The sequence below is a fragment of the Lemur catta genome, chromosome 9, assembly GCF_020740605.2.
Source record: "Lemur catta isolate mLemCat1 chromosome 9, mLemCat1.pri, whole genome shotgun sequence".
NCBI classification, from domain to species: domain Eukaryota; kingdom Metazoa; phylum Chordata; class Mammalia; order Primates; family Lemuridae; genus Lemur; species Lemur catta.
In genome coordinates, this window is record NC_059136.1 from 8465357 (window position 1) to 8490455 (window position 25099).

General features: G+C 37.6%; 1 protein-coding gene across 13 annotated transcripts in view; it reads right to left on the reverse strand.

Annotated features, from left to right (window-relative positions):
- AKAP13 (A-kinase anchoring protein 13) overlaps positions 1-25099 on the reverse strand; it is a 287641-nt gene that overhangs the window by 43445 nt on the left and 219097 nt on the right. For 8 of the 13 annotated variants that reach the window (XM_045561049.1, XM_045561055.1, XM_045561054.1 and 5 more), the window contains 6 exons: positions 24083-24272; positions 20868-20976; positions 13712-13840; positions 10102-10144; positions 8347-8479; positions 821-995 (listed from right to left, as the gene is read on the reverse strand). In XM_045561049.1, coding sequence (XP_045417005.1) covers positions 821-995; positions 8347-8479; positions 10102-10144; positions 13712-13840; positions 20868-20976; positions 24083-24272 — 779 coding nt within the window. The remainder of the gene's footprint in view (positions 1-820; positions 996-8346; positions 8480-10101; positions 10145-13711; positions 13841-20867; positions 20977-24082; positions 24273-25099) is intronic. The other 5 variants (XM_045561061.1, XM_045561060.1, XM_045561057.1 and 2 more) reach the window with 1 other exon arrangement.

Consider the following 25099-nt stretch of genomic DNA (forward strand, 5'->3'; position numbering starts at 1 on the left):
TTTACAGTGGCCGGAAGCAGGCCAGCAAGAGGCCAGTATGGAGTGTCTCTGTGCAGGAGGTGCTGTCCCTGGGCAGTCACCATGGCAGAACACTGGTAAACGGCCAAGGCACACACCAAGTACTAGAATAAAAAACGAGTGTAAATGATCTGACAAGGAGCTGTTGAGTAGCTTTAGGATTTGAGGCTATGGGTTGTTTTGATGCTGACACAGACTTCTGTAATATGGAATGGTTTAGAGACCACAGAACAAAGTGCAGATGCTTCTTGACGTAGGATGGGATCACATCCAGATGAAACCCATCCTACGCTGAAAATAAGTTGAAAATGCATTTAATATACGCAAATCTACCAAACATCATAGCTTAGCTTAACCTACCTTAAACATGCTCAGAACATTTACATTAGCCTATACTTGGGCAAAATCATCTAACACAAAGCCCATTTTATAATAAAGTGTTGACTAGCCTACGTAATTTATTGAATACTGTACTGAAAATGAAAAACAGAATGGCTGTATGGGTACTCAAAGTATGGTTTATCACTTTCAAACCATTGTAAAGTTGAAAAATCAAAAGTTAAACAATCCTAAGTCTGGGACTGTCTGTATTTGAAATTGTGGCTGTCTGAAATGAATACAGGCTGCATGATATACACCTAGACTTTATTTCTTCCATGCTGTTTAAAGAAAACTGTAAAAAGGGCTACTTCTCCACATAAATGGTGAACAGACAAGGGGTAGGATGGAGAGGAAACTAGAAATGAGCCTTCCTGAGCCGGGAAGAGTCCCATTTCATGAGAGGAAGAAGCGCGTCTCTTACTTGCACAAGTGTAGGCGTCTTTGCTGGTGAAAGGCTTCGTGCACTGGCTACAGGTGATAGGACCCACAACAGGAATGGGACTGAAAGTGTGTCCGTTCAGAGTCTTCTTGTCTTTCTCCTTCTCTTTAGAATCTTTCTCCGTCTCCTTAATTTTATCTTTCTCTTTTTCCTTTTCCTGCCAAAGAAAAGAATCAACAGTTAACCGAACAATGGAAAGCCTTCCCCTTATGTGGGCACCCAGATGGCATGTGGGTTGGTGAGTGTTTTGGGCAAAAGTGAGGAATAATGGTCTGGGCAAATTTTTAAAAATTAAGCTGCTAGCGAGCAAGTTGCACTAGAAAAATCAGAGAGAAACTGGGCAGGCTGCACAGGTCTGGCAGTGGCTTGTTCTGTGGTTATCTACACCGACAGACATGATGCCCAGGGACCAACACCGGGAAGAGCCTGCTGAAAGGAGGAACCTCCTCAGTAGGCCACAGAGGAAGAAGCAATGGGTTCAGGGCCAGCTTTAGGCAGGGAACGAAGCAAGCACGGCAGCAATGTGGGATCGGCCTGAGGGAGAGGACATACGACTGGGCCGCACGAAAAATTACTGAGGCTCCTCTCTGACTTTCTCACACCAACTGCACATCCCTAAGTGAGGGGGTGTCTAGGATGTTTCCTCCTTTACTCTAGCCAGAAGCATCAAATATCCCTCACATGGACATCTTCAGTTTTTACTAACTAGACTTTTATGGATAATGGTGTTGGCCCTGGGTTCAAATCTAGATTCTACTACTACTTACTATTGGTGTGATCTTGAGAAAATTATTTCTCTGAACCTCAGTTTCTCATTTGTAAAGTAGGAATAGTAACAAAGGTACCTATATCATACGCTTTTTAAAGGTAGGACAATACCTGTGAAGCGTTTTGGACACTGCCGGGCACAGAGTGAGTATATAACACTTAGCAACGGTTATAATGATTATTCATAACTTATTAAAAATGAGTTTCATTACTCTACTATCCCAACATATTAACATATTGCTTACAGTAAGGGAAGGGAAATATTTTGATTTGAGAAGTGAGGATAAAAGAAATCAGGGAGTAGCAAAAGGTCCGTGGTACAGAACGGGGAGAGCAGGTAGAATGCACAGATGAGAGGAAGAAGCCTTGTCAATACCTTTCTCAAAACCCCTTATGTTGTCCCCTCTCAAGCTAGTTACCAAAGGGGTCACTTCCTTTAAGAAAATGGCCTCACAGAGAAAGGAAGTCCCAAGGCCTAGCTGCTCATGCCTCTGCCCTGAGGACCCAGGGGTACAGGAAAAAAGGAAAAGCAGGCAGGGTGTCTCTAGTTTTGAAAGACAAGGTTTCCCAAGACCTGCTCTCTGATCTCCTTGGCAAATCCCCCGTGTTTTCCTGTGGGCTTCCCTTACCTGTCAGAGAGGGAAGAGGAAGTGGATAGTCATCTGATGTTTACTATGTGCCCAGCCACTCACTAGGTGCTTTCTACTAACTGAGCAGACTACAACTGGGACAGGTAAAAAACTCGGGGGACACTGGCAAAGGAGAGATCAGGTTGGGGGGGATCAGGGCACTGGCCTGGGATTCAGGAGCCCCGAGTACCAGATTGCCCTGGCTATGTCACCTCAAGGACATAGGGATGTCAGAAATGCTTCAGAGACAGACCAGAAGCAGAGGACTTTCATATAACACCAGGCCTCAACCTAAGAGGGGTTGTTACCAAAGCTTATATTATCATGAAGAGGAATGAGAAGGAACTTAAACCTTGAAAATTTGAACCTGGAGAAATACTGATGAGTGCTAGATCCTTAATAAAATATCTAAAACAGTCAGGGACATTTCAGGCACTCACCATCCTCAGGAGGCTGGAACCGTGAGGGTATGACCAGGTTCTCTATAAAAGGAAGCACTGTTTGGCAGAGTACTTGGCTGGCTAATCAATATCAAGGGAATAATTTCCTTTCAAACCAACTGGACTACAACGAAGTGCAAATCACAGAGGTAGGAGTTTCACCTACTGCCATATACTATTGCTGTGATCTAAAAAAATCCTGAAAACTGGTTACCTCAAAGTTAGTGATCCTGACAACTACTACTGTCTTACATTTTGAATCAATGCTTTCTACATAATTTCATCTGATTCAGTAACTCTGAAGGGTGAGCATATGGTTCCCATTTTACAATCAAGAGGATAAATATAACAACAGCTAAAATTCTGAACAGTTACTATAAGCCAGGCACTATAATAAGCAATTCCTGTGCATATTCTTACAACCACCAATGAATTAAGTACTGGTTATTATCTTCATTTTATATCTGAGAGACTGAAGCTTAGAGATGTCTAATAATGTATTTGAGGCTATACATCAATAATTGCCCAGGCTGGAATTAAAATCCAGATCTGGCTAACTATAAAGCTCAGCTCCCATTCACTACATGATACTGCCAAGGACTGGAGAGGTTCACTAACTTGCAGAAGGTCACAGAGCAAATGATCAGCACAGTCAAAATGAGAACCCAAGTCTTCTGCCTTTCTGTTCAAAACCCATCCACTATACTGAAATGGTAAATATCTGCTAAATCTATGATTCGTGTGAAGTCCTTTATTAACAGAATACATATAACGAAGATTGAAGAGCCCAAACTGCTACAATTTTGAGCTATAAAAAATAACGAGAGAGGAAGGGAGAAAAAACAAACTACTTCACTTTACAAAACAGGAAACTGTTCTGAGTGAAAATTAGAAACTGCTAAAGTACTTAAAACTCTAATAAAACTAAAGCATATAAAACTCTAATAAAAATCTTTAACAAAATTTGAGTTTCTTCAAATAATTTCTTTCTTTTAATGAAATTTTGCTGAAGGATTCTCCATGCATGGAACATTAAAACCAAAAAGCATCTGATTTTTCGCTCAAGAAAGCTAAAGCACGCTCCAACAGTTAAAAAAATCGATGGCAACTAGCTTATTCTCTCAAGCCTCATGATACTCTTCAAATCTGAATAAATAATAATTTCCTGATCCTTTGCAGCAACCCAAATTAGTTCTTCCTAGGATAAAAACAAGACAAAACAACTGACTCCACTGTCTCTGTGTTTATTAACTTAGTGCTTTAAAGTCAAGCTCTTACCTCCCCATGTTTTGGTCCCAAGAATCTCACTGTTATGAGGGGTGCTTCATGAAACCGGCCCCATTTTATAGACATGATTCAAGGCCCATGCCAGGAAATGTGCTCTCACAGAAGGAAGGGCTCATGCCGGCAAGACCGAGCTCAGAAGCTCTGAGCTGCCATTAGCGAAACCGTAAGAGGAAGCCAGAGACTGGTTGAGAAAGGGAAGGAGGGAGGGCTGAGGCTGCTTGTTTCCTTAAGACAACCTTAACTATTTGAATGCTGCCGGTAAAGCCAACAACTCTAGTGACAAAGGACACAGGAAATGAAACAAAACTCATTCCCTAAAACACAATGTGTGGGAATAGTGCTTAAGTTGCCATATGGGAACTCTGGCAAGGTTTGAGGCCAAGTTTTTAACACTAGAAGCTAAGGAACACATCTTATCTATTTAGGAACAGACTCCTCATTTTATTAAAAAAAGCAGTGAGTTTCATAAGAAAACTTCTTAGTGAGGCTGCCTGTGGTAAAGTGGTGACTACTTGTTTTCTGCAGCTTCACATTTCCATGTTTAACAACTGCCAAAATGCTTTAACTGTGTGCTAGAGAAACAGAAACTACAGTGTTTAAAAGGGAAAGACGTAGGTAACAACTATGCTAGGATACCATGAAAAAAAAAAGATTCTTTACTTTTCTAAACCTTCCCTTTTAGACAAGTAATTATAATTTAAAAAAAATAGAATATTCTGGACAACTGTGTAGATGATGTAATTAAACAACATGCTGCAGATCTTTAATCAAAGAATGAATGAAATAATTATCTCTGATATATAAGATGTGTTCCTTATCTTCTTGTGTTAAAAATTTGGCCTCAAACCTTGCCAGAATTCCCATATTGCAATTTAAGCTCTATTCCCACACACTGTGTATCTGTACACACTGCCTTAAATTTTTGCAAACACTATTCTACTCTAGCTGGCATTTTTTATTCAAACCACAAGAACTAGGAATTGTCCTGTTAAAAGTCATATAGTATATTAGCAGCTGTGTAGGAATTTAACTCCTGCACCCAAAAATACCTACCTCAAGTCAGATTAAGGATCTAAAGCATTTCTAACCATCTCCTACTTGTCTACAAAAAGGAAAGCTTAGTAGGGGAAAAAAAAGAAAAACCCCAAACAAACCAGTGTGATAGGATTATTTAAAGAGGGTCATTCCACTTCCTTTATGAACCTGAACATCATGCATGAGTACTTAAATATTCTCTAACAAGCAAACTTACTTAGCAGGAAACAGTACTATCTCTCAAAGAGACTAAGACAAAAGCAGAAACTGTCAGTCTTCCTGTTATACTTCCTGTTTAGCACCCCCTCCAAAGAAACATTCAGATATTATCTTATAACTTATGCCAGTTATTGATAATTCTCAAAAGGAAATATAAAGTATCAGTGACTCAATTTCTTAAATTTATACACCTAAAACCCAGTGCTCCAGGCAAAATGTTACCCTCCCAGGAATGTGAAAAATCTGCTGCCTAGTGGCTGACTTTTGCTCCTCTGAACATTATTTAAGAACTGTTTACAATCACAATTTAACATATTGAATGTACTGTATCTAGGTTGATAACTATAAGCTATTTTCATATAAATATATATAATATACATAAAAAAGCAGAAATTTCCAAACCATCCTTAGACATTTCACTAAGAATTATAGGTAGTATTTTACTATCATATTCAGTAAATGCTTAAATTTTTCCTTTAAAAGAAGTAGGCATGGTTACATCATATAGCAGATAAAAAAAATTAGATGGTCTTTCATAGCATCTAATTAAAAATAATTTAAAAGATCTGAAAACATCATTTTCATAAAAAATTAGTGTTAACATCTATAGCAGCACTTTCAATTTTTTAACATTATGGAGAAGTAACATTATTCAATACCTAAAAAGATTAGAGTATCACCATGCTAAGAAAGTTTAATATTCACTTATTTTTGAATTATCACTTAGAAAATAAAACATTTCTATATGGTAGAGCTTGTGAATGCATGGTATATTAAGATTGGGTGTTTAATGTAATTTAGCATAAAATTTATTGCTTCACTATTTTCCCTACTTCTCACTATCTTTTGTTACATTGACAAAAGCCAAGCTATTCTCTTTGAAGTTCTGTAACAATCTTATTTAACAGTTAGCTAATAACAACTAACTATGAAAGGTGACTCCTAGGTATACTTGGCCACTGGGGCACTCTAAGCACCTGATAATGGGAAATGTATTGCGATACAGGGTTATAGGTCTGTAATTGTTTGAGTTTCCACTGCTAGAGACAACACAGGCTCCAAAGATCAAATCTTCAAGCCAAGTCTGAAAGAGGAATCAATCTCAATTGCAAAACAGCCATGCCATTTTGGCAAAGGAGATGATCAGAGGCAAAAGGTCAACTGATAGTTCAGTTTCTACCAGTGATGACAGATTTAACTCCAAAACAAATTACCTACTTTTCTTCTGTCCTATCTCCTCATTCCCTCCCAGCAAACTATAGGCTTTTGAGATTTAAAAAGTTTAAAAAAAAAAAGAAAAAGAAAAACACATATACTATTTAGTCATAGATTTCGATTAAGACTAAGCATGGGATGACGAGTACTACTTGCTGGAAGTCAGACCACAAAAGGTTGTGTGACTAGAAGCATACTTCTCTGTGTTTCAGTCTGTAAAACGAGGAGGCTAGGATGAGACTTTTTTAAAGGTCAGGTTCCAGTTTCTAAATTTGGTCTTACACTGTCTTTTTTTCAACATCTGTTTGTATTACCTCATCAATGAGATCAGTGGTGTATTCACTGCTCTGTCCTAAAAATTCATGTCACTGAGGAGATGGACAGAAAAGGGAATCTCCACTTATTGGTTTTCCAATTAAAAGTTTCCTTGAAGACAGATTTCATAATAAAAAACAAAAACAACAAAAATATTTTGAAATCACCCATACTATATCATAAAATTTTTTAAGGTTAAGACTATGCGCTTTTGTTCTTTTAGGTTAGCAGAATGCTAAGACCATACAAGTCACTCAGTAATACTTGGCAATTTATACTGATCTGTCCAAGGGGATTTTCTTTTGCTGATGCAACTCGTGTCCGACCCAGCAGTGATAAGTAAAATAGACAAGGCTCTATTATTTTAAGCTTTGTTGCCAATATGTAGAATACTGATAATGTTTCCTATCCTCTTTGGCCTTTTTTAAAAAATTACAAAACGAGACTAAGTATGCGGTTAATATTGCTAACAATTACATGATTACGCTAGAAAGGCCTGGCCAGACTCTCCGCGTCTCCCCTGGCTGCCCACTTTCTCCCCATTCTGCTCTTAGGAGAAATGAAGAGAAAATACAATTCTGGTAGCCGATTTTATGAAAAAATTCCTCTGAATGATGATCAAACATAGTATTTATTCAAAGAAAGAGATCTTACTTTCATAAACATGGTAAAATATGCTGGCTGTATTTCCACCAGCCCACTTAGTTGAGGACTTGAGAGGCTTGGTGCACTGTTTTGTAAGGGAGAAGAGGGTGCACTTTTATAACAATATTCTTGATAATTCTCTTGAGTTTAATGTTTCCTTACTTCTCAGTAGATATGTATGTATTTGTACATCCATGTGTATACTACATACACACTCACAAATATACACACACACATATGTAAAGTGATTCCCTGTGAGAGCTCCTTAATAGATTTCACATTTTTATTTACTTATTTCTTTATTTTGTTGGAAGGTGTGCAGGTAGGTAAATGAAGTGTGGGCAAGTAGGAGGCAGAAAGTTTTTCCCCATGGAATTGAAATGGAATCAGTGTAAGAAAATTAACTTCTTTTCTGTTTTTAAAAAAATACATTGGAAAAAAAATTAGAAATACATAAACCAAAACATTAAAAGTAGTTCTATGTGGGGTTATTACAGGAGATTTAATCTCCTGATCTTGAAAGAACATCTTTTGGTGGCATTTTAAATCTGATTTACTGATTTAAGCATTGTGATTCAGAGTATGAGATTTGAAATCAAAGAGATCTGGGCTTGAATCTCTTCTTCACATTACGAGATCACCCTGAGATAAGGTACCTCACTCCTAGAAAAGGAAGATAATACCTACCTTACAGGGCTATTGAAAGGATTACAGGAGAAAATACATGGAAAGTTCTTAGCATATAGTAAAAACTCAGTACATGGCAGTACCTCTTGTTGCTATTTTTCCTATTGTTATTTTCCTCCAAATATTAGGCTATTTCAGAGAGTAACCCTGAATTTCTTTCCATGTATATTCCTATCATTTAATTAGTTTTGGGATGTGTAGGCTGTGACAGGATCTAGCTGATGACCAACTGAGGTGGTCACACAGGAATGCCCACAGCGATACTTACTTTGCTCTTCTTACTGCTGGACATTTTATTCTTGATGTAGCTGAACGTACGACTAACTTTTGTTGCACTCTTCCTTTCAAAATCTTTCTTGGAGAGGCTATGTGGTGGGAAATTGAAGTTCTCTTCTGTTATACTAAATAAAAACAAGAAGATAGATTTTTTATAGGACTACAGAAGTGACAAGCAGAATAAAAGGTGGACAGAGGCTGCTGAATGGTCTTCTACAATGATATCTAAGAACAGAGTATGCCACAATGCCCATGTTCTGTGTCAAAACCAGGCTAACTTTTCTTTTATCCATCATTTGTGTTTTAACTATGGATTTCCAGTGACCTGACGTTAAAAAGAGCCTGTCAATTATTCATTAATTACTTTATCAGAAATTCCTTCATCTAAAACTCAGTCTACAAACTTCTTTGCAACAAACAGGTGCTTGAAAGGAAATCTATATATGTACTGGATTGACAGGGTACTTGTTAATTAGGGTTGCAAACAAGGAATCTTATGACTGACTGTATATCCAAGTTCCTTAATAGTAGAGGTCACACATCTTTTCTAACCTTTGGCACAACCAACAATCAGGACTGTGGACTATTCCATGCAGCTATGCACAAGTTTAGGAGGGAAGATACTGAATGGCAGGCAGAACTGAGGCACAGCGCAGAAAGATCCATTTTAGGAGTTTTACACAGATCCAGATTACTGATCTACTTGTTCAGGAAGCCTACATAAAATCTAAGTCCACCCAAGATGGACATATTTTGAACTCAGGAAATTTGCAATGGTTCACTTCCTTAAAGAATGCTGGGCACTTGAGTAAATAATCCATTACATAGAAACAGAATCCATTTATATTAGTTTGCTTAGGTGTTCTAGAACAGTTATTTCAGAACTTCCCCAGAGAACAGCAGTGTTTGCCTTCAGGGCCTCTGTGAGAGGGCAGGTGGAGGGCCTGAGGGGTCCTCTGCAACAGCTGAAGTCTAGTTATACATAAGTGCTGTTTACAAAACAAAGCAGCCTGCTTTTAAGACAAAGGGCAAAGGGTATGAAAACCACTGCTCTAGAAAGGAGCAAGAATGAATTAGATGTGAAAGCAGCGGACAGAGCAGCACTCACTGTGAGGGTTCTGAATCACTGAGTCAGAACTGACGGCTTTGTAAAAAGGAGGGCAACTTAAAGAAAAACTGCAGAGCAACAATCTGAACCCCATTCGTGCTTAAATTAGAGTATTTAATCTCATAAGCATGAAAAAAGAAATATGAAAATAAACAATGAGTTAGAATAGAAATCTTTTGCCTGCTGTCAAAGAACCAATTCATTTACTTGGTAGCAGCAGCATATGGACTTTTAGACTTAGAAATTAAAAATCCCCATAAGCAAAGCATGCATAAATTCTCAAAGTCAATTATATTTGACTTTAATATATTATAATTATCACATGAATAAATGCAAACAATTATCTTTACCATGAGGACAGTGTAAAGAATAAAAGTAGAAAACTACTGAAAATACTAATTTCAAAAAATATAGCCTTCATTAGAAAACCACTTCTAATTATTATTCCAAATTTATCACTAAAGGAAGTAAGAACCCAACAAGCTCAAATTCGACGCCCTGGTGGTCTAGCGGTTAGGATTCGGTGCTTTCACCAATGAGCTCAATTTACTTATTTTACTTAATTAAATGCCATTAAGAGATTTTAAATTTCTTTCATTTTATGTCAGGAAAAGGAGTAACAAAAGCAATGTATAGTACCTCTCAGTCAGATTAGCACTGGTGGTGTGGAAGGGCCGTGAATCTAGAAAACAAAAAACGAAGAGAAAAGTTAGAACAAAAGGACTTTACCCTGATGACAGGTAAAATATTTAAACATTTACGGTAACACAGCTAAAGCAGAAATAGCATTTGACAGTCAGTGCATGGTGCCTCCTCCTTCTAAAGGTTTGGAAGAAGGAAAAATTAAACTTGAAACCCTCAAATTACGACTAGAAATAGGCAGCAATAGGGAGTGAATTTCCCATGAAGAAAACAAATTTAATCTAGGATTCAAGTAATTGAAAAAAACCCAAAGCATTTTTTTCTAACGCTTAAACACACACATGATGCATTTTAAATTCCTGTTCTTATCAATGTTCAGTTTCCAAAGGCCATCTTGCTCAGATGATATCACAGGAAAAATATAAAGCAGGAAATTAAATGTCATTATTTTGCCACTGTTAATCCTGCTTTCATATATTTCTATACTAATAATCTAGCCAATCTGATATTTTCCTGAGAATTCCTAGAAATAAATTAGCAAACAGGAAAGAGCATCAGAGCTAGCTTATCAAGTCTTGGCCCTGTCGCTAATTTGAGATGAGACCTTTGATTTCATTTCTTCATCTTGTGAAATAAGGGAGATAAAACAGGTTGATAGCGATAGGATGAATGAGGCAGATGCATTCTTCTTCCTTCCATAACTATCAGATAATAACTGAAGCAGGTCATTAAAATCATAAGGCTAAGTCAGATAGTAGGGTCATAAGCAGAAAACCCAGAAGGAATACTATCATTATTCTGACCTAGTACATGTTAATAACGTTTCAACTGAGGACTTAGATGAGAACAAGCCCTCAATCACACAATGATAAATGGTTTTCAGTTTTTAGGAGATCAGGTATAGAAATATTAATACTTCCTATGTATATTCCAGGTAGACAAGGGCTGCTTTGTATAACTACTATTATGATGTGGACAAAACACACCCTTTCTCCTCAAGGTTGGCTTCTAGGATTTCTGAGATCACTGTTAGCAAAACCTTAACCTGATAGAGATTTGGAGATGTTCTATAACCACATTACCAGCACTTGAAACTTCAACTCCCAAACTGTTCTAGATTCTGAACAGAAATGCAAAACCGTACTTATTACCAAGCAATTTAAACTGACAACAGGTAGAGATATTATTATACATAAGAAACTTTAGAAATGAATTCTAAGTCTTCAAAAGTTTGCCTTCTATATTTTATCCTTTTCCCCATTTGGGAGTCTTCGTTTCACATACGATGTATGGTAACAGCTGCCAGGTGAGGGAGAAAGATCAGCAGAGTAGGAATATCTGAGATCTAGCCCCTGGTTCTGCATGATCTATGGGTGAAACTATTAGCATTTTAACCTCATGGAGCCTTAGTTTACTTAAAATATCCAGAGGGTGGTTTAAATTAGTGGCTCTAAAACTTTTTCCACCCAAGGAGCCTTCAATGATATAAGCAGCATTAAATTTTCTCAGGCCACCAGGATTCTGTCATACATTTAAGCAATTACCTAGTAAGTTACCACCCTAGTAATATGAACAAAATAAAAATAAAATTCATAATGCAGAAAAATATCAACCAATACAAAGCCTGGCCAAGAATAAGCTCCCTGTAGGTTTCTGTGGAACAAATTAAACAAATATGTGATTGAGTACTAGGACAATCTGTAATTCCTATAAAGATTTCCAATTTTTTCACTGAGGAAAAAATTTTAGTTCAATTACTATGATCTTTTTAGATGTGGCTCTGCAAACAGAGATTAATCTACTGATGCCTCTGAAATTCCTAAAAATGTCATCAAGTTTTCAGAGCATCCAAGAGTATGAAACAACCACTGTTACTCCCATGACCAAATTACAGACAAAATAGCCCGTAATTGTAACTGCAGGTATATATTTCAACTAGATTTTTTTTTAAAGGCACAATATAACCTGCAGACCTATTATACTACATCTAGGGACTTCTAGTTAGAACTACTGGATGGACATGGTCAATAGTTTTCAAAGTGTGTTCCATAAAACATTAGTTTCATGAAATGTTTCATACAGTCCTGCACATATTGTGGTTTCCAAGTTAATTTGGGAAACACAATGTATTTAACACTGCCTTGGAAATTCAACGCAGTAGCATTTTAAACCTACTTAACCCAGAGTTTCCTCAATTTATTGGCCATGAACCAACCCTACCACATAATTCTTACTGGCATTTTTGAGTTTAAGGAACACATTTTGAGAAATGCTAGAAGTTTGATTCAAAGGGTTCTTCAAGGTTCTATATTTTTAGGATTCCATCATGTTGGATTAACAATGATCAACACTGTTATGGGATTATAGTTCTGTATCAATGGTAGAAGAAATAGTACTGGGACTTATAGTTTATTTGTCACGCTGACCTGGCTACTTCCCAGTGTACTGCAAATACTTTGAGATGAAATAGCTTTGAGAATTTCTGAACACTCAAAGTTGAAGTGAATTTTCACAGCTTTCCTCCTATTACAGCTGGTATAATGTGATTATCTATTTTGTATCTATTTGTCACGTATCTTTTAATAGTGAAAAATATAGGCCTCCATTTAAAACCAAATTAACTCTGTGTTACTGTGCATAAGGCACTTCCCTTTAAGAACAATATACTAATAAAAATGCCACCCTGAGCAAGACTTATATATGGCTGAAACCTAGACTCAGCAAGTGGTAGGGAATCAGGATGCTCAATAATATGGATACTGTAACTGTCTCAAACTTATAATATTAGTTTCATAAAATGAAAACAATTTATTATTTAACTTTCTGTTACAAATGCTTTTTCCATTAAAGTTAGCAATCAGGGAATATTCTAGAAATTTTACACAATTGAAAACAGTGATTTTCATAAAGGGGAAATTCATTTCCTTTCCAAGTTTACCAAAACTGATACGTCATAAAGTTTTTAAACTAGGTATTATCAAGTAAGAATTCATTCATGTATTCATCTGAAACCTATAGCTTAACCAAAAAAACTGAAAAATAAGATAAAAGTTCAAAAGGAGAGAAAGTAGGAGAGAAACAAATATATGACTCCTACCTTCTAATCCATACGGCCTAATCTTAAAGGAAAGGTATTTTTAAAGAAACAGTCTAAAAAGGAGAAGAAAAAAAGTATAACAATAGCTTTCAAACACCACAAATGTGTATCTAGATATCTGTCCCATGAGACAGAAAAACAAAACAAGGAAAATAAAATCTACATTGTCAAACGAAGAGTTTTGTGAAATTAGTACACAATATTACGAAGAGTACAAATTGGGATGGGAACACATCCCATATGCCTTTGAGGGTATCTGTGTTCTGGAAAGACATCTTGTGCTCTGGAATCAGGAGGCCATTGGATCAATCAGTGTTAGTAGTGTACAGAAGACAGAAATTGTTCTATCCAAAGCATTTCACAGCCAAGCATAAAGACAAATGATTTACAAAAGATGGCATGCAAGGGGAGAAACGTCCCCAAACAATTTCTTAGTACCAAGCCTGCAGCATTTTCTGAGCTGGTCAGACCTTGAAGAACAGTCACTGGACACCAAGGTTGCTTACTTACTATGCAACTCCTCCTCCTCATCACTGGAATAAGAAGAGCCAAGAGAAAAGAGAGTTTTAGACTTAAGGAGGAGCGGAGAGATGCTGACGGAGAAGGAGATCCGTCTTGCTGGCTGAGTCTGCTGCTGAGCTGAGAAGTAGGTTAACAGAAGACATTAGAGCATGCACAGATTATGCCCGGACAAAGTAAAAGGCGCTCGAATCCACGCTGAAGCAGAATAATGTCAACGTGGTTCCAGGAAAGGCTGTCTAGGTGGACAATGTATTTATATTTTCATCTTCATTTCTGAATATGCAGAATTCTAATGCAATTTCGTGAAAATTCATCCAACAAATATGTACTTCTTAGATTATGAAAACAAGAACAGTCACAACTCATACTTGGAGTTTTCTTCCTGAAAAGGATATGAAAGCATCTAGTGAAGTTATCTCCCCAGCATTCTGTATTTGCCTCTCTTCTCCCTCACCCCAATCTCCTCATTCGCAGCTACCTCTTAACAGACAATCTGCACACAATATGCTGCTGACTCTCATTTTTCTAATTTTCAAGCCACGTCCTTCCTTTGAGCTCTAGACTCATTCATCTCCCTGCTCCCCAGTGGGTGGATATTCCACAGGCCCCTGAAACTCCACAGTATATAAGTTAACTTATGTCTTCCTGCAGGCCTGCTCCTCCTCTTGTATTTCTTCGTTTGGTGAGGGGTACCTAACATCTAACTCTTTATACAAAACAGAAACCTGGATACCACCCCTGAATCCTTATATCACACCTCACCCCAGGCTTCCTGACTTTGTCTTCTAGATCTGTGGTCCCCAAACCCTGGGCCGCAGCCCCCCACCCTTCCATGAGCAAAGCTTCCTCTGTATTTACAGCTGCCCCCCATCACTCACATCACTGCCTGAGCTCACCCCACCCCTCGTGGAAAAACTGTCTTCCATGAAGCCAGTCCCTGGTGGCAAAAAGGTTGGGGACCGGTGTATCAACTTCTCCCCTCCTGCCCCTGCTCTGTGCCCTGGTTCAGGACACCGTTTAATGTTATTTGAAGCCTGTAAAAGTCTTCAACTGATCTGCCAGCCTCTCCTCCTCAATACATTTTTCAGTGTGGTCAGCCTAAAGTGCTGTCATCAATTAATTGATCAATTTAATCAACTTAAATGATTCCATTGCCCTCAAGCAAGAAGCTCAAATTCCTCAGTCTTGCTTCCCACATACTAATTTACCAAGCTAATTCCTAGTTTCCTGTTGGTCTAAATTTTGGTATTACTTCTCCTCAGCAAGCCTTCTCTAATCCCTTAAGTCTGACGCTCCTAAAATATCAAATGTTTGTTTTAGAAAATTTACCATTTTCTATTAGAATCATTGTTCTCTTGTCTATAGGCTGTAAGTGTGGTGAGGAAAGGAATTGTATCTGTAAGTTCATCCCTCTCCCATCATTGTCTACCTTGGTGCACAGCAAAGAGTTTCTTAGTACCAATCATACTCAAATATTTACTGGATAAACAAATTAATTAACGAATTTTCCTTCACCAGGCTTTCTGGAATCTCGATGTCCTAAATAAAATGAGAGAAAGCCCTGCACCCACCCAGTATGAAAGCTACACCACACCCCAGATAAAAGTTAAGTGCTGTCAGACTGTTTGCTACCTGCAACCACTGCAATTAACAGAGATCAAAGACGTGTTGGTACAAATACACGTAAACTGGTTTTTTAGACAGTGATAGTTTTGTGCAAAATAAGATACCATTATAATGTGTGCTCTAATGTGAAGCAAGTTTAGAAAATCAAAACGAGATGCCTTGCTACCCAGAATTTAAGAGCATTCTCTTCTTGTGTCACAAAATTATGGATCATAGGGAAAAACCTTATTTCATGAATGTCTAAAGAATATCCCCGACATATATAGAAATCTCCAACATATAATGGAAAGTACATGTTTTGGTAACACAATGATTCAATTTTATAATGTACTTGAACTGAAATTTATATATATCTACTTAATAAATGTGCATGTTTTCCAGCCTTATCATTTGATTAAAAAAAGTATATTTGCCTGACTACATTTTTGTCCTTTCTGACATGTTTGTCAATGCTATCTTTTCCAAACAGAACTATGCTAAGAATATTTATGTATTTCAGTAAAGTCCCATCTCACTGTCCACCGAGGGAGACAGAGAAAAGCACAGAAAATAGAGATAAAATATCCTCATTAGCACTGACCTAACTTTCCACAGGCTCACTCTGATCTTTGGTCACATCTTTTTAGATCTGGTACATATTACATATAAATGTCACAGTTCAGTTCTTAAGATGGCCTTAGCTTTCACAGTCTAATGCAAGCTATATTAATTATAAGCCAGTGCTCCTATCAAAACATGCCTAAGAAACTTGGCAAACTCACATGCTATGAGTGAAGGTGTAAGAATGACCCCAAGGGCAAGTGCTCTTCTTTGTGATACAGGTTGATTATCCCTTATCTGAAAGGCCTGAGACCAGAAGGGTTTTGGATTTGGAATATGTGCACACACATAATGAGATATCTTGGAGATGGGACCTAAGTCTAAACATGAAATATTTATGTTTCATATATACCTTATACATATAGCTCGAAGGTAATTTTATATAATAGTTTTCGTAATTTTGTTCAGTACTGATGTGTGGAATTTTCCACTTGTGGTATCATGTTGGTGCTCAAAAAGTTTTTGATTTTGGAACATTTCAAATTTTGTATTTTCAGATTAGGAATGCTCAGCCTGTAACAAACCATGCAAATAAGGAGAAAATGAAATCTCATGCAGGAGTATATGAAATTAAAACATCAAATGGGTACACCCTCCCTTCCAAAATTATCACCACCAAAGAGCTTTGGGTTCTTCCAGGGATATAATCAAGCAGTTTCTCCACCACTTGAAGCATCTTCGGGTGGGAGCAATGAAAGTTTAAAAATATAGCCTTGGAAAGGGATCATCTGTGATAACCAGATTATTCTGTATATGTAAAAATTAAGTTTATTTTTAAATTCTATCCAGAAACCATGTAAGTTTTCCAACATGCTGGAAGAAAAAGGCTCCACAATCCTCTCTGATGCAAGAAGGAGAAATGCTGTGAATACATATCCTGAAGCTGCTGCTCTCAGGGCAGTGCTCCCAGGCATACGCCTCACAACAGAGCCAGCACCCCTGCTACTCTGATCCACTAAAAAAATGAACCGGCAAGTCAATTTCATCATGTCCCTCATCCCCACAGCAAGACAGCAAATCCAAGACAGGCACTGTTGCAGCTTTCCCGCCCTCTGTGGTTCCTAAGTAAGCCACCACTTGCCTACTGTCCAACCCAGAAAATGACAGAGACATATTTTAGTCACCCTTTTTACTCAGTATTTCCCTTTACATCAATGGATTTTTGAAACCAATCCCAGCTTAGAAATAATGCTATAAGTTTGTCTGTTTTTCTAATTTAGTGAGTGACCCAACAAGATATTCCAGACAACAGCTCAGCAGAAACACATTTTTCAGAAATGCTCAAATGTTAACAGCTGTGAAAGACTGTAGTAGAAGCAGCAAATAATTTCTTTAGAAGGAAGATGACAGTGTATAGGTAAAAACTGGAAAGCAGTGAGATAAGGATGATTTTAGAAAAAAACTTTGGTGCAAGCATGCTCATAAGACACAGCCATATGCTAGACAACAAGGGACAGTATTCTAGTTTAACACTACTTAAACTCTGGTCAGAGAAAAACGAACCGTGGCACTGTTCTGGTCACGATGAACCACAGCACTCCATTATGATAACACACACTTATTAAATGACAGAAAATATGCTAAGGACTTTAAATAAATTCACACTTAAATGGTGACAATGTGATATGGCTTAACAGTTGAAGTAACTGAGGCAAAGAGTTTCAGTAACAAGCTCAAAGTCATATAGCCACTAAGTATGTTTACAACAAAACATCAGTTAAAACATTTAAGTGTCCCAAACACTTTAGGCTTTAAAATCACTTTGTAAATTTTAATTTTGACACTATTTCAGCTAGGAAGACCATGACCAAAGATGAATCATGCAGAGTATTTAAGCAATTTGGAAATGGAGACTTGAGTCCATAACAAAATGTGAAATATCCAGTTATTCCGACGCTTTGAGGCATATCACACAGACATTAACCCAAGTTTTAGTCTGTAACAGTCAGAATGTTTAAAAAGACTTCCAAAAAGATTTATTGTGTTTCTAGAGCAGAATAAGAAATACAGTTGGGAAACTAATATAACCATATACGGGGAGGGACTAAGGAGAAATAGTGACATTAGAGTAGACCAGTCCTCCAACTCTAGTGTATGCTAGCTTAGGGATATACATGGGGTTAGCTGTCATTCAAACCTACATGAAATGTACACTGAAAATCAGAATGAGGGTATTATAATTTGATGAAAGGATTAAACCCTTGCCTAAAACTTCACTCTTGATGGCGGTCTACTACTGGTATCAGGTCTCCTCAGGAAGCTAAGCAGAAAATGTCCTAGCAGTAAGAAGAGAAGCTGTATGTGCCAGAACCTCTAGAACACTGTTTTCTGGGAGTTAGCTGCATTATTTAGTGTGTGGCTAGCAACTGAAAATATAGTCAAAAACCATCTTGCTTTTTGGAGGAAAAACAATGAAGTATTTCATCTTCAAGGGAAGAGAGTATAGCACATAATACAGAAAAAAGATCTCTCTATGAGACACATCCTGCTGGTACAGTGTATCTGTTGCTATAGGAGCAGAATGTCCACTATGCCACAACACGTGCTAGTCATGCAAGGAGCTGTCATGTCTCACTTAGAGAGCCTTCCTGGCTTTCTCTGGCTACTGAGTGCTAGCATTCTGGCTCATCAAATCCACTATAAACTATTTAGTTATAATTTCCATTCCATACCAGCTAAACTTCTAACCCAAAGCCAAATCAAGGCCGGGCGCGGGGTTTTATACCTGTAATCCTAGCACTCTGGGAGGCCGAGGCGGGTGGATCGCTCAAGGTCAGGAGTTTGAGACCAGCCTGAGCAAGAGTGAGACCCCATCTCTACTAAAAATAGAAAGAAATTATCTGGCCAACTAAAATATATATATACAAAATTAGCCGGGCATGGTGGCGCATGCCTGTAGTCCCAGCTACCCGGGAGGCTGAGGCAGAAGGATCACTTCAGCCCGGGAGTTTGAGGTTACTATGAGCTAGGCTGATGCCACGGCACTCACTCTAGCCCGGGCAACAAAGCGAGACTCTGTCTCAAAAAAAAAAAAAAAAAAAAAGTTCAAAGCAAAATCAAAACAAAAATCAAAATCAAAACCAACAAAAACAGGAAAAGCTATTTCTGTCACAGTTCTGTGAGGTCATATCTGTATCTCTGAGAATAAATCATCATTAGGCTAGGTACCTTTTGTCAAACAGACCAGATTTGTACTAAAAATGTTAATCAGATGAAAACAAGAACAAAGTTAACCGAACCATCCATTATATCTTAATTTCACTATTAAAATTTTAAAAATTAGACCTCCAGTAAGTCATGAAGTGAGACAGAGCATTCCATCAGTACAGGGCATCTACTTCTGTCACCAAGTCATACACTGAATTACATCAGTGAACACTGAAGAGATCCCAGAAACACCAGGAGAGTATGTTTATTTCCTTTGCTTTCAGCAAAAAATGTAATGTATTACATTCCCTCTTTGATGAGAATTTAATCTTTATATCAAGATCTCACACTGCCATTACTCATTAAAAAAATCAGTACATTAAAACTAAAAAAAAAAGGGGGGGGGTGTTCCCAAAGAACAAGTTGCTTTTTTGTGGCAAACGTTTATCCAATTCAAATGTTTCTTTTTTGAGACAGAGTCTCACTCTGCTGCCCGGACTAGATGCTGTGGCATCAGCCTAGCTCACAGCAACCTCAAACTCCTGGGTTCAAGCAATCCTTCTGCCTCAGCCTCCCCAGTAGCTAGGACTACAGGCATGCACACCATGTCCGGCTAACTTTTTCTATATATTTTTAGCTGTCCACATCATTTCTTTCTATTTTTAGTAGAGACGGGTCTCGCTCTTGCTCAGGCTGGTCTCGAACTCCTGATCTTGAGTGATCCTCCCGCCTCGGCCTCCCTGAGTGCTAGGATTAGAGGTGTGAGCCACCACACCTGGCCCAATTCAAATGTTTCTGAGCATCTTTTATTGGCAAACACCCTATGCTTACGGGATGCCACAACATCTCTATGTAACTGTCATAGCCAATTAATCTGAATTTGTATACAGTTCCACTAATCACTTTCTGATGTAATCCTACTGACACTTGCTTAACTAACTAAAAATGTATCTCAGTCTCACTTTGTTTTTGTTTTTCTTGAGCTTGACTTTTTGGAAGACTCAGGCCAGTTACCCTCCCAGGTATCTCCACTGTCAAGCTCATGAAAGACAGAGATCAGCTGAGGACTATTTCCAGATTAAAGGAGACTAAAGAGACATGAAAACTTAATTCAACGTATGTTCCTGGATTGGCTATGGGACCTGGAAATACGTTAGAAAATTTAAAATTTGAACAAGGCCTGCATATTAGATAATAATTTTATCAATATTAATTTCCTAATTTGGATAATTGTATTATGGTAATATAAGAGGATATCTTTCTTTTTAGGAAATATATACTAAATTATTTAGAGGCAAAGGAGCATTGTCTATAACTTACTCCTCAAGTGTTTCAGAAAAAACCTTTAAGGGGAGTGATAAAGAGAGGGAGAGAGGCTGGCAAAAGAAGTATTACGATAACATCTGGGAACCTGAAGTAAAGACTGTATAGGAGTACTTTGCACTATTTTGCAACTTTTTTTTCCCCCCAATGAAGGTTAATTATAACTATTTTTGAAGTCTGAAATTATTTCAAAATAGAAAGTTTTTAAAAATGTGTGCCAAGTTTATGCCCAAGAATATAATAAATTTAATGTAACAAGATTTTTAGGTAGCAAAAGGAGCAAGATTCCAAAGCTGAACTCTATTTCACCTTTTCTATTTAAGTGCTGAGCCATTCATTCAGAAGACATTTTGAAAAAAAATTGTTATAGGGCCTTAAAGTGCGAAAAATGACAGGAAAAGTAGCTAAGACATAACATATTTAATTTTTTTAAAAGTAGTATACTCACTGTCCAATCCAGAATGGCTGATTGTCATTAATGAGATGGATTTTGTCAGTGGAGAAGAAATTGCTGATGTACAATAATTAAATCCCTGTTGCTTAGATCTATGACATGTCTGTGAAACAAAAGAGTGAAGAACTGGTTGTAAGTACATGGTCTTATATTTCTAGATAAGCACAAAACTTTACATTCAGACACAACGTAGTGAAATAAGGCAGTATAGAAGGTGGGTAGAGCAGGCTTCATAGTCAGACAGACTGGGATACAAGTTTGCCCCTGTCACTTAAACAGCTGCTCAACCTCAGAGTTTACTTAGTTAGCTTTTCTGACCCTTAGTTTTCTCTTCTGCAAAATGGGGATAATTGGAGTATCTACCCTTTACAATGGTTTGTATCCCTTATAGCATTTAACAATGTTTCAAACTTAATAAGTGCTTAATAAGTATCTGCTGGGTGCATAATTACATAAAAATAATTTCAGAGGCAAAGGCAGGAGGATCACTTGAGGCCAGGAGTTTGAGACTGTAGTGTGTTATGAATGCACCTGTGACCAGCTACCATACTCCAGCCTGGACAACATAGGGAGACCTCATCTCTTAAAAAAAAAAATAAATAAATAAAATTAAAAAGTAATAATTTCCCCAGAAATATCAAACAACTACATACAGTATTTGTTCTTCGAAAATCTAGCTATACCTTATAGAGATACAGTAGGATATCAGTAATCTTATTCTGATTTTTAAAGAGTTGAAAACTGAGATGCAAGTAAAAAGTGTTTCAAGCTCATAAGCAGAACAGCAGTATATCTGGAAAGAAGCCTAAATCTTTTTCATTTCCTCTTCTAAGATTAGAATGACTCTATATGAACATGAGGGTGACTGAAATTTGATCATTTAACTCACTCTGTAAATTCACAGCAGCTTCAGGGCCATGTAGTCCAATCAACTGCAGAAGTTCCTACTACCATATCTCTAAAAGATAGTCATGCAGTATCTACTAGCACACTTCTGGTAATGAGGGGCTCCCTTCTCTTTTGGGAGAGAACCCATTCCTATTGTTAACTAATTTTAATTATTGTTAATCCCTTTCCTTCATTGTAGACTAAAATCTGTCTCCTTATGACTCGCACATGTTGACAGGGAAGCAATGAAAATCCGCTACTACCATGAACTCGTCTCAACTGGGCCAAAGACTTCTGGTTATTTAGAGCTTGTTCCATGTGTAACCATGGAATCCGAGGCAAACAGTTGCTATGTTTCAAATACAACTGTGAGGTCTGAAAAATGACCTCAGTGAAAGGCAAAGACTTTCAACAGGAAGTTGGCTGCAGGAACTTGTCCAGATCAGAGAGATACAAGCAGCTCAAATCCCCACTGTGAGGATGCACACAAGACAAAATCAAGGGATAGCAGAGAGTTCCAGGAAGGCTAAGCCCAGCAAGGCATGAAAACATCGACAACTTTATCTAGAAAGACTAAATCAGAAAGTCCATTCTAGAAAGACACCAGTGGTAAGTAACATCACTTAGTATAATACAAGGTTATCTGTCAAATTCCTGGAAATATTAGTTTCAGGAAAGGTATAACATAAACAATATTAAGAAAATTAAAACGTCCTCATTTCCTCATTAAAAGTCATCTACTTCAAAGACGAGGAAAGCAGCAATGAGACTAACAGCCAGGAACTCTGAGTTTTGTACTGTTCAGCTAACAGCCAGTTATGTGGCCTCAGGCCACACTTACAAATGGGCTTTAAGTTCTCATACATACGGCTTGAGCTGAATCCGAAGGGATACATTGGCTTTCCATCTATGATTCTGTTCACAAACCCACTACTTTGGTATTTCACCTGGTCTTGCAAATGATTCCCAAAGGATTCTATAAATTTGAAATGCAATTTGTTTTTCAGGTTTTTCCACTCATTTATTAACCTTTAGCAAAGCTGTGCTAAGTAGCCCCTAAAGAATTGTTCCTATTTTTTCCTTCCTTTTTCTGTTACCATTAGGCTGAACAAATCTAAATCACTTGCTTCAATAAGCATATTTTCTGTAACCTTCTTGTTTTTTCTAACTTTCTCTAAAGTATCAGCCCAAGTAGAAATTTTTTAAAAAGAGGCAAAATTCTTTCAGGCCTACAATTTGATTTTCATCAGGCCTAAGTTTCTAGTCATCAGGCTTCCTGTGTGCATAAGTGATACATTTTATTACCAAGGTAATCCTTCAGCGCCAAATTTATATTTGGTCATGTCATTGCTACTTAGTAGGACTCAATAAAAAATTAAATTTCTACACAAAATCTTAGTCACCAAATCAAAGAATGGGCTGTTAAACGTTTTTTTAAATTAGAAATGTTTAATTAGATTTCTACTCCAATCCCCAGTCCAAAAACAGGCATGTTTTACTTTTTTAATTACAGATGCTTCATTTGGAGGCATTAAGATGTATCCCAGGATCCTTTCAGTAATTAATGCGAGGCCTCCTGGCCTGAGAGAAGGAAAAAGGGCTGGGGGTAAGGCAGAATGCTATAAAAGCATGTAATTCAAATTCTCAACTGAAAAGCTCCCCAGGGAAGGGACTGCCAAAAGTGGCAGGTGATAATGAAGGGCCCAGAAGATGAGAACTAAGAAGTCATTTGGTCTGGCTGACAAGGGAGTCCTTGGCCTCCAAGACAGGAGATTTAAGGGATGGCAGCAGTGAGACTGAGAAATGATTAGGTGGTGAAAAAGAGAAGGCAGGGAAGGAGTATAGATGCTCCTATGGACTCTGGCAGGCAGAAGCAGAGACACAACAGTCATCGCCAGGATAATGTGGTAAGAAGGTTTTTTTTTTTCTAGGAATAAGACACTGGGGATATGTTTTAGAGAATTGGAAAATTTAATAATGATATTATAACACACTTCAAGACTCATTTTACTATTGAGGTGGTAAAAGAAGGCCTCAGACAAGAAAGAAAAACGCAATTTAATATTCTGGATACTTTCCTAATTCTAAAAAGTTTGCTTTGATGGATCACTGAAATCTATGCAGATTAATGGTATGCTTTAATTAGTATTAAGTGCTAAAAACTTGCTTTAGTGCTAGATTAAGTATATTATATAATGGATAAGTAATCATAGCTACTAGCCTTATACTAACAGAAGTCTTGCCTTCTGTGTTCCTGACAAGAGGTCATACTTTGAGAAATAGAATACATGTTTCCTAAATTAGCAATATTTCAGCCTTACCTGATCAAACATCCTATGTTCTCTCTGGCCTGACTCCAGATCCTCTTCTGAAAGTGACACCAAAGAGTCACCCCGTTCCTCACCACCGAAAGGGTGTCTGAGCTCCTTGGTGTTTGCAGAGTTTACTTCTAGAGATGAAGATGGCTTGTTTTCAACACCAGCCCCTCCTGTCAAGCCTTCTAGACTGAAACTGAACACAGGGCACAAGAGTTAATTCAATCTATTTCTGGAAAAAGCGATAAAAAAATCCCTTTAATTGTATCTCCCTTGCTCATGTATTATTTGTGTCAATTAGCAAGACTGTCTGAGAGGGCACTGCACAAATGAGTACCAACTACCTTTCCCCACAGATCTTGAAATGCTAAGAAGAAACATTGCACTTAGATTTTCTTACCTCATTCAATTTATCCAAGTGTAGAACCAGCTAAGATCATTTTCAGATTTTTTTTTCAACATGCCATATGGACAGATCATATTTATCTTATTGATCTTTTATATGTGCTTTTCCTTGATCTAATTAATCTTTGCCAGACTGTAACTCTGCTAATGCTAAATAATTAAATGTCACAGAGAAAATATGAACTTAAATAACTTTCAGAAGGCAAACTGGGGGATTTGCCCTTGGGTCCATTAAGTGGACCTTTATAACTTTGCCTTCAATTACATGCTAATTGACCTTTATAACTTGACACGTATGTTCCACCCCAGAAAACCCAAATATCACCCAGGAGTGTTATCATCTGCGCACACCTGGCCAAACAATTGCTGACAGGCTTTCTGAGAATTGTTAGTTGCAGACAGGCACATATAACACTTTAAAGAACAAATGCCGAAAAGTTCCTAAGTCTAAGAGTTGTAATTTTTTTGTCTGGATACTGGTAAAGGAAAAAAAAAAAAGGAAACAGGGTTGGGTATTTTAAATGGGATTTCTGGGATAAAGATTTTGTGGCTTGTAGGGGGAAAAGCATTTTCTGTAAGCAGGAGGCAACAGAGGGAGATCAGTGATCTATCCTCCTT